The sequence below is a fragment of the Triticum dicoccoides genome, chromosome 7A, assembly GCF_002162155.2.
Source record: "Triticum dicoccoides isolate Atlit2015 ecotype Zavitan chromosome 7A, WEW_v2.0, whole genome shotgun sequence".
Taxonomy (NCBI): Eukaryota; Viridiplantae; Streptophyta; class Magnoliopsida; order Poales; family Poaceae; genus Triticum; species Triticum dicoccoides.
Genome location: NC_041392.1, coordinates 605,183,383 through 605,193,251, shown reverse-complemented (window position 1 = coordinate 605,193,251; position 9,869 = coordinate 605,183,383). Strand labels below are relative to the sequence as shown.

At 46.3% G+C, this 9,869-nt stretch overlaps 1 protein-coding gene and 1 pseudogene across 2 annotated transcripts; both read right to left on the bottom strand.

The window, feature by feature from the left end:
- The window catches only part of LOC119333691, a 3,368-nt pseudogene extending 2,300 nt beyond the window's left edge, over positions 1–1,068 (bottom strand).
- Positions 1,069–1,190: 122 nt separating this feature from the next.
- Positions 1,191–9,568, bottom strand: LOC119330594 (inactive poly [ADP-ribose] polymerase RCD1-like). Of its 2 annotated transcripts, none has more exons than XM_037603708.1 (9): positions 9,416–9,568; positions 4,502–5,562; positions 4,182–4,423; positions 4,009–4,088; positions 3,712–3,840; positions 3,519–3,614; positions 1,964–2,711; positions 1,685–1,885; positions 1,191–1,602 (listed from the first exon to the last, which is right to left on the bottom strand). In XM_037603708.1, exons 2-9 carry the CDS (start codon positions 5,449–5,451, stop codon positions 1,472–1,474), a joined length of 2,577 nt encoding a protein of 858 aa, XP_037459605.1. In that variant the 5' UTR covers positions 5,452–5,562; positions 9,416–9,568; the 3' UTR covers positions 1,191–1,471. The 2 variants fall into 2 exon arrangements, with proteins under 2 accessions (XP_037459605.1, XP_037459604.1); XM_037603707.1 differs by lacking the exon at positions 9,416–9,568 and adding an exon at positions 8,781–8,979.
- Positions 9,569–9,869: the final 301 nt, after the last annotated feature.

The following is a 9,869-nucleotide window of genomic DNA, read 5'->3' as shown; positions in this document are numbered from 1 at the left end:
CTTTGAGTGCACGGCGCTAAGAGGCCTTATTTCATAAACATGGTCTGCATATGTGGAGGAGCATGATTCGGACACTGCCTTTATACGCGTTGTCGTGATTACTCTACTACCAAATCTGTTTCTGGGAATTGCACATTTGATAATCTCCCATGTCTCTACGCTCCATACGTCATCAATCACAATGTAGTACCTGCCACATGAATTTGGTTGTAAATTTAGTCATAGACTGTAATGTTTCTAAAGTGCGCATGACCAAAGTTCCTATTGATGGATTAGCCATAGGGGTGATGATTATAGCTTCATACCTTTTGTCTCGAAGGAAATATAGAATGTTGTCAATGAGTTGTCTCTCATCCCCAGATTCAGTGCCACTGTGCTCTAGCTTGCTCAGTTGGCTCAGAATACCTCTCAGAACCTTCACCGCCTCAGGGTCTCGAGAGACGGACACGAAAGCCCGGTACTTGAATTGCTCTCCAAACGAGTGGTAGATTTGGTTGGCAGGAGTCGTCTTGCCCATCCCACCAAACCCCACAATGGACGCCGCCTTCAGCTGCTTCGGGGTCCTCCACCCGGGACAGCCTTACGAGGAATGCGCCCATGTGCTCGAGCTCTGGCTTGAGGAACTATCACCTCGCCACGTACGCACGCGCCCCCCAGCATGCCGGCCAGCTTCTCCAGGACCGGCCCCAAGGACCCCGTGGCGGCGCTCACCATCGACCCGGCCATATTAGATGGTTTCGTGAGGAAATGGTAGGAAGGAAAGGCAGAGCAGGCACCACCAGAAATGGCGGAAGAGCTCACAGCACGCACCTGAACCAGGGAGGAGAGAGGGTCGATTTCGCCGGCGGTTGGACTGGGCGCGATGGGAATCCGGTCCAGTACCTGAGAAGCAAGGCATAAAAGAGCAGGAGTGCGACCATAATTTAGTGAAGGATGAACTCAGATGGCATAAACATGAATTACGATTTTTACTACGTATTTAGGCCATTGCCAACTTCTTTCCTTGTCGTGCAAGGAAGAAGCCTTGTGGTGATGTATACAACACCAACTGGGCGTGCCAATTACCATGCCGAGGTTGGAACGCCAGGAAATTCCTGGCCTAGGTTCAACACTGGGCAAACGGGTAAACTAGGAGTACCACAAAGATTAAATAACACCACCACGGCCACAGGCACATGAAACACAGGAGATAACAGTTGCCAAGTTCAACAGATAAACAGTTACTTATGTTCAGAGTCGACAGGGTGACTGGTATGTATCCCTACAGATAAACCCAAACTAACAGCACATCCCACTGGTTTGTTTACACCTGAGCTAACAGCACAAGTTCCCCCCGCCTGTACAACGGCAAGCCAAGCCACCATCCAGCACATGAAACGGGTAAACATTTACATGTACAGCAACAGAGATCCCAAACGGGGACCAAAGGGGTCATCCGCGGTGCAATCTCGGCTGGCTGTCCCCTCTGCTACTACTTGCCCTTCTCTCGCGGAGTTGACAGGGCGACGAGGATGTCAGCCGCCTGAGCGACGTTGCTGCCGGGCTCAGGGACGGGCGCTGATGGCTTATTGCAGGGTCCAAATTGTACTGCCTCCCAGGTTGCTGCAATTGGTAAAGGAGTGTCGATGTCAGTGGAAACAGGAATGATGGTGGCTACGACGTTGCGGGTTAAAAGGAGACGTACTCGGTGCAGGAGCAGTATAACCCATGGTGGCTGCACTCGGCGCCTGAGAGTGCTCGCCTTCAGATGCTGTATGTGTTGTTGGAGCCCCATGGAGCGCTGGCTCGTTGTTGCTTGATGCTGGAGGATCATGGCAGTTTGGCGCGATACTCAGTGCTAGAGAATCGCAGCCTTCAGCGCTCAAAGCTGAAGAGTTCACATGTCCTGCATGATCATGAACAGCCTCGATGATTCGCATATTTGGTAGGAAAGAATCAGTTTTACACATGATCCACAAGTTACCTGGCACATGAGCTGGAGCTGCGACAGAAGAAATCGAATCACCACCATGGCACTTAGTTGGATAAATTGCTTTGCTTTGTGGTGCAATACTCAGTGAAAGAAATTCCGGGCCTTCAGGTGTCATTCTTGGCACAGAGCTGGGACTTTTCATCCCTCTGAATTTGGTGCTTCCCAGTGCCAAAACTGGCCCAGGACATTCAGAGCCCTTCAGACTGAGTCCTGGAGCACTAATCCCACGGCCTTTTGAGGCATTACTTGGTGCTGGAGAAGCATAACCATGAGATGCAGATTTTCCAGAAGCTGTCCTCAGAAGGACGTTATGAAGTGTAGGTGCCATTCTAGCTGCAGAAGGATCCTGATTTTTGGCACCATGATTTGCAGAGCTTTCAGGTGACATTATTCGTATAGGAGAATCCCTACTTTTGGGTTTCACACTTGGGGAAGCTAGGCATATGGCACCAGAAGAAGTAGATGTTTCAGGCACACTGCTTGGTGCGACAGAATCATGGCTTTTGGGCACCGTAGCTACTGCAAGAGTATCACATCCTTTGGTGCTAAGAGCTGTGGAACTTTCAGCCAATGTATTTGGTCCACAGGAATCGCCAAGGTTACCAAGAGTTAGTGCACAATGCCCAGTTGTTTTATCCAAGGATATGTGTTCTTCTGTTGTCCTTGCAGGATCTTCTGCTGCTACCCTTGCAGGATCACTGGACATCACTTCGACAGAAGATTTATGCCATAGTGATGGCTGCAACAGATCCAAAAATAAAGTTATGCTAAACACAAACCTTACTAGCCAAGGAAGGTAATTAACTAAATAGCAACCTGTAATATTTGTACATATATAACTGGTGTGCTTGAGAAGGGCAACAACAACAACAACAACAAAGCCTTTTGTCCCAAGCAAGTTGGGGTAGGGTAAAATATATTCGAATGATTTCTATATTCATGTATCAAATTCGTTACAATGAATCGTAAAATTCTCAACCAACAAATATAGCAAATAATTAGTAGTTCTTGGAGTTTTTTTTCCAGTTTTCCTTTCCATAAAAGGATCATGTGTGCCTCATTCTACGAGCTATGTGCTTACAAACCATCATACAGAATTTATGATACATGCTACTGGAGTTAAAACATTCTGAACTGTGCACCATCACCACTTGATTGCATATTAGGATTCCTAGAAACAGGAGTTGCATATCTAATACCTTCCCTTCTGGAAAGATAACTGGCGGTGGTTTTGGAGAGGTGCATGTCTGTCATGCAGCCATATCCATGCATTACACATCACACGATCACAAACTGAATTTTATGTTGTATACACTTATGAACGTAAGTGCAAGCTGTGTGCATCTAGTACCAGTTCCGCAAAGGAACATGACGAATTGGCAAGCTTCACATGTGGGCCTATCCTCCCTATATAATTTTGTGTGCGACCATTTACAGGCAAAAGTATGACTACATGAGCCAAGAGCTACATTAGTGTGTGGATGCACTGACAAATATGCATATTAATAAAGGTTTCTTAAGGAAGAAAACACAACAGGAGACTTACACAGTAATGGAGTTTCTTTAAAGTTTCCAAAAGTAACTTTTCTCCGACTATTATTATCATCTTCTTCACCATTTCTTCACGACTTATTTCGTTTTCCTGTCAGATAGAGAAAAGGAAATGTTCCATTGCCCATCATACCGCCAAAAAATGGAAGCTAATAGACACGACATTACTTATTAGACTCTGATAGTACCTTCAGCTCTTCATAATGATGGAAGAGCAGTTCCTTTGCTACAGATGATATATGGTCTTGGATCATTGCAAACAGAACTCTGAAGGATATCCATGGGGATGTTGGTGCTTCACCAGTTTCACCCATTATCTGCATACAGATAGGTCTGGTTGCATAAGTGGAGTACGGTGAACCAAAGCTAAAAACATTACATGAAGCAGATAATGTAAAATGTCGAGCAGCATAGCTGGACTTCTACAAGAACAAGTTTCTATTGTCCAACTGTAATCAATCTGAAAAAACAGTAAGGTGCCTCACAGGTTGAAGAGTAGAAATATCCATAGCAACTTCCTTTGGTGATGGGTGAAACCATAAACCCTTCAAACCAAGTAAGTAATCTGCAAATAAGTTCACCAAAAAGACAGACTCACTCCACTTATCTTGTCTTGATATGACATATTAAAGGTCTTAACACTTATTAACCATCTTACTTCGAACTTTTGGTGAAAGTCTGAAACTAACAAGATATTCTAAACGGATGTGAGTGTTAAGATGGGATGGCCACATAACATAACACTTTGGGTTGGAGCAATCATCAACTCCAGAATCATATATCTCGCTGCTTGGAAAAGAATCTTGTGATCCAGGCGTGATAGCTTCCATGTTGCCCAATATCACTCGGCACAATAACATATACTGCACCGCTTTTTCGTCAACATCACAAAGACCGACACTGCCAAACAATGAAATACGATCAAGTATGTTAACTGATAAAATGGAATAGTCAGCATACTGAGTTAAGATAACACACCTGGTAAAGGCTCGATCTTCTGGTGAAAGATAAACACCAGCGCTCAAGCATGCCTTCTCAGCAGGTTTTCCGGTGTTACCAAACCCATTAATTAGAATCCTAACTATGTCACTCTTTGTAGAACCCAGCCATCCATATCTTACATTTGAATCACCACGATCTTCTTTGGTGCAGCTCATTTGTTTTTCAAAAGCTTGAAGTCGACACTGAGCAGTGATATCATTCGGGGAGTAGCGGTGGATATGAAGTATGTTATTCGGTGTTGCAAACGGACCCATACCAGAGAGAAAAAGGTCCTGAACAAGCAAAAAGTCTTCGCTTCCTCTTTCCACAGATGTGATCTTTTTACGTAATATGTCTGCAGTGGAAGGCTTATGTGGCCCCGGAGGGCCAGATTCAAGAACAACTTGCTTCACCACTTCCTCTGGAGAACTTACAGCCTTATCCAGCATTATTCCCTGTGCACCATCCTCAACATTACTAGAGTCCAAATTGGCCGTTTCATCACCTTCCTCATCAAAGAACAGAGAAGGAAAAAAGCCCTTTCCAGTATCATCATACCATGCAACAGATCGCTGTTTTCTTGTTTGTAGGTTGACAAGACTCATTGACAAGAAATCAACAAGAACAGGCTCATCATCCATCACAGCCACAACACTAGATTTGCCACCTTTAAATCCTTCAATCAGGGACTTCATTATTAGCTCAGGAAAATTGTGCCAAGAATCTTGTTTGTAAAACACGATACGGCTGGGAACTCCACTTTTCAGATAATTGACACAATCACTGGCAAGATTAGGTCGCGTGCAACAGCACTTGCACCGTTTAGCAGATGGATCAGAGGGTCCATTGTCAACCACGACTCGACGAGACTTGCACTCTTTTGACAGGCAGTTGTCGACAAGCTTGCGCTTCAAGCACAAGGGTTTGGATTCTTGTGGCGACGCCATTGTCTAGCTTGGTTCCTACCAGAACAGATGGAGAAATACGAAATAACCTTAATATGGTACACAATTTACAGGTCTCCCTTCATTTTGACCACACAGCGGTAGAGAATGATCCTGTATGAGGTAATGAATGATGTCAGTCATACAAAATACACACGAGTCAAGAATCTATGCACGGAAGTCGTATCTAACTAATTCACAGAAGCATACTTGAATTCACGGTACTTGACTCCGAAAAAGGAAAATCAACAAATACATAATGAAGGGCCAAAACAAAGTATGTTCTTTTACACCAAGCAAAAATTGGTAGGATAGTTGAATGCTTATTTCTAGCCTTACCACCAACACATGTTTACTGCAACAGTATATAGAGTGCAACAATAAGTGCTAAATGCTCTTCGTGCTATTGTAATCGGCCTTACAGGAAAGAAAACGCAATTCAGACAATTTTTGTTAGTAAAAATGCATGATATGATAGTTCAATAGAGTAATTTCTTGCGCAACAATAAGGACAGGCCCAGTGCTAGAAGCTCCCGCACCAGGTGGGGTCTGGGGAACCCTGCACAGCGCAAAGCAGAGAGGCCGCATCGAACCCAGGACCTCTTGGCACAAGTGAGGAGTACTTCACCACTGCGCCAGGCCCGTCCAAGAAGCCTTTTTTATACAAGTACAAATATACATAAAAAATACCAGATATTCTTGACACAACCTTCCTTGTCTTAAGCCATAAAATTGAAGTTGTTAAATAATGACACTGACATGAGCATATAGCTACTTGTGGGCCAAGAAATCGTTCCGCATGTGTTCAGCGTGATACGAGAAGCGGTTCACAACAAAAATCATTCAACGTGTAAAAACTGGCCTGCATTAATGATACTAAAGCTTGTCTACGTGTATTATCCACGTAGCAAGTGGAACAGGTCAGGCAAGTAGGAACTAACAGAAATGGCATTGCAAAACAACATCATGATGTGCAAGCATTGGAAAGAAAAATTGCCAGTTTTCGTGTATTAATTCTACACCGCGAAGCAATATGCAGAAACAATTCCGCAATGTTAGCAACTGTGCAGCAGGAAACCATAGAAATACCCATCTCTGCATGAAAACATATCAGGTGCATCCACCTCATGGGGTGCTACCATGACCCAGCCCTACATACACACGTGTCACATTAATTTCAGAAGGAAACACCAACGTTACCATTTCGGTTGGATACAGACAATAGCCAAATCAAGAAAGTTACTCAAGAACCGACAAGTTCTTTTCTGCGTAATTAAGTACCAATATAAGATACTCTGGACTAAACGCCTCAATTTTTGTTCTGCTGTATTAAGCCACAAACTTTAATGTTTTTAATTAGTAAAAACTGCATGGCATTCCAATTTTACCAATTCCTTGAGCGATACGTAACACTCCCATACAACTTGCAGACCAAGAAATCATATTTGCAGGTACATCTTCGCGGGGAGAGATACACACACGGGCGACAAAAGCATTGCCACCACCCATTCTATGTCATTCAACCATCGTTCGATGCCCGACAGTGCACACGGCCCAGATTCAGTTGAACATGAGGAAACAGGGGGCTAACAGCACCAATCCTCCAATGAAATGAAATAGAAACTCCACGGCAAAGATGCTATACCTTACTATAACCAACCAGCAAGTGTAACATGCATCTCAGAATCAGAAATAACACGCTGAGACGACTCAGTACGTGGCCATCCAACATTTCAGGGAAATGAATGTGAAATTTCTCTCGTGTATAGATTGCACGGCATGACAGCATGAAAACAAACATAGGTACCATTCCACGGAGTTAAGGACTTGCCAGCAAAACCCTAAAATACACATCTCCGTACACACGGAGTCACGGACTAAACAACGTCTGACAACCAATCTAAAAACTCAGCGCGTAGGCACGAGGATTCAATTGACCTTCCGCCCCTGAAATATGGTTTTTAGGCTGAAAACCCAACCACCAGAAAACAGGGGCGATACGTAATACTTCCCATAGAACAACTTGCGGACCAAGAAATCATATTAGCAGGTACCTCTTCTCAGGGAGATACACACGCGCGCGAGGAAGGCATTGCCACCACCCACTCTATGTGCTCCAACCATCATTCAACGCCTGACAGGGCACACGGCCCAGATTCGGTTGAACATAAGGAAACAGGGGGCTAACAACAACAATCATCCAACGAAATGAAATGGAAACTCCGCGGCGAAGATACTATACCTTATTATAACCAGCCAGCAAGTGTAACATGCATCTCAGAATCAGAATTAACAGAAATAACACACTGAGACGACTCAGTACATGGCCATTCAACATTTCATGGAAATGAATGCGATATTTCTCTCATGTATGTATAGATTGCACGGCATGCCAGCATGAAAACAAGCATAGGTACCATTCCACGGAGTTAAGGACTCGCCAGCAAAACCCTAAAATACACATCTCCGTACACGCGGACTAAAGAACGTCTGACAACCAATCTAAAAACTCAGCGCGTAGGCACGAGGATTCAATTGACCTTCCGCCCCTGAAATATGGTTTTTAGGCTGAAAACCCAACCACCAGAAAACAGGGGCGATACATAATACTTCCCATAGAACAACTTGCGGACCAAGAAATTATATTAGCAGGTACCTCTTCTAAGGGAGATACACACACGCGTGAGGAAGGCATTGCCACCACCCACTCTATGTGCTCCAACCATCGTTCAGCGCCCGACAGTGCACACGGCCCAGATTTGGTTGAACATGAGGAAACAGGGGGCTAACAACACCAAGCATCCAATGAAATGGAATGGAAACTCCACCGCAAAGATACTATACCTTATTGTAACCTACCAGCAAGTGTAGCATGCATCTCAGAATCAGAATTAACAGAAATAACACACCGAGATGACTCGGTACATGGCCATTCAACATTTCAGGGAAATGGATGTGATATTTCTCTCGTGTATGTATAGATTGCACGGCATGCCAGCATGAAAACAAGCATAGGTACCATTCCACGGAGTTAAGGACTCGCCAGCAAAACCCTAAAATACACATCTCCGTACACGCGGACTAAAGAACGTCTGACAACCAATCTAAAAACTCAGCGCGTAGGCATGAGGATTCAATCGACCTTCCGCCCCCAAAAATTTGGTTTTTAGGCCGAAAACCCAACCACCGGAGAACAGGGGCGGACACAGCCGCTGCACGGGGGTCGGGCTGAGGCAGATCTGGAAGAATTAGACTGTATCGAAGCAAAAAAGAACACCAGGGCACAGCCAACAAACAATTCAAGCGGCGGCAACAAGCTAGGGCTTCCTCACCGATGAGCGGAACCACGGCCGACGGATCTTCAGGACACGCCAGCCAACCAGGATGGGGGTGGGGGTGGGGTGGGCGGAGGAGGAGCACGCCGCCGGCGAGGAAAGGCTGTGGCCACCACCACGCTGATGGTTCCGGACTGCCGGCGCTGGCAAAGGGGATCTTTTTTTTATTTCGCGAGGAGAGACTTGCTTGGGACGGACGAAAAAGTAGAAACCGCCGCCGGGTGCGGGTGGCAGGCAGTAGCGGCGGCGGGACTGGACTGGACTGGGTCGGCCGAATGCGCTATGGGCCGGGCCGGGCCAGCAACATCCGAGCCGCATGGTGGTCGCCCCGAAAGCAAAATCGGCCCAAAGAGCCAGAAAAAAAAAACACTAGCGCGTACCGAACAAGAAAATGGGGAAAAACTCCATCAGCTCGACTGGCGGCCGTCAGTAATCTGCTCAACAAGTGTGCAGCTGCAGCGGATTTAATTCGCAAATTCAGTAGCAACTCAGCGAGCAGCAGCGTCGGCAAGCAAGCAGCGACCAGCATCAGCAGAATCCAACAGCAGGCAACACTGCGAAAACAAGCAAGCAGCCGACCAAAATTCAAGCAAATGGATGGAGAGTGACAGCCGAATGGGAACGGGACGAACACGAGAAGGTAGACGACGGGGGCGGGTGCGAGGGCGGGAGAGGCGGCCACCGCCGGCGTGCAGGCGCTCTGCCACCGCCGATTCACGATCTAGGGCTTCGGGATGGGGGAGTGCGGGGTGCCTACTGCCGCCCGTGCCTTTGGGGCAGTGGAGAGTGGAGACTCGGCAGTGCAGCGACGCAAGGAGGTGAGGAGAAGTGGAGAACCAAAGGGGGTTAGCATTTACCTGATTGGGTTGGGCTTGGGCCTATTAGCTAACCCAAAGGCCGGAAACGCAGAAAATGGACCGGAACCCCTCAAAAAAATGGACTTGGAACTGAATTGAACCCACCCCTGAGGTGGCGAGCTCGCTTCCGGTGAGTCGGTGCGGCGACGGTGAGGGTAACCCTAGCCAATCTTTCTGCAAAGGAGCCGAATTGCTACTGCATCGATCTATGATGGTTGTGGGTTGTCAG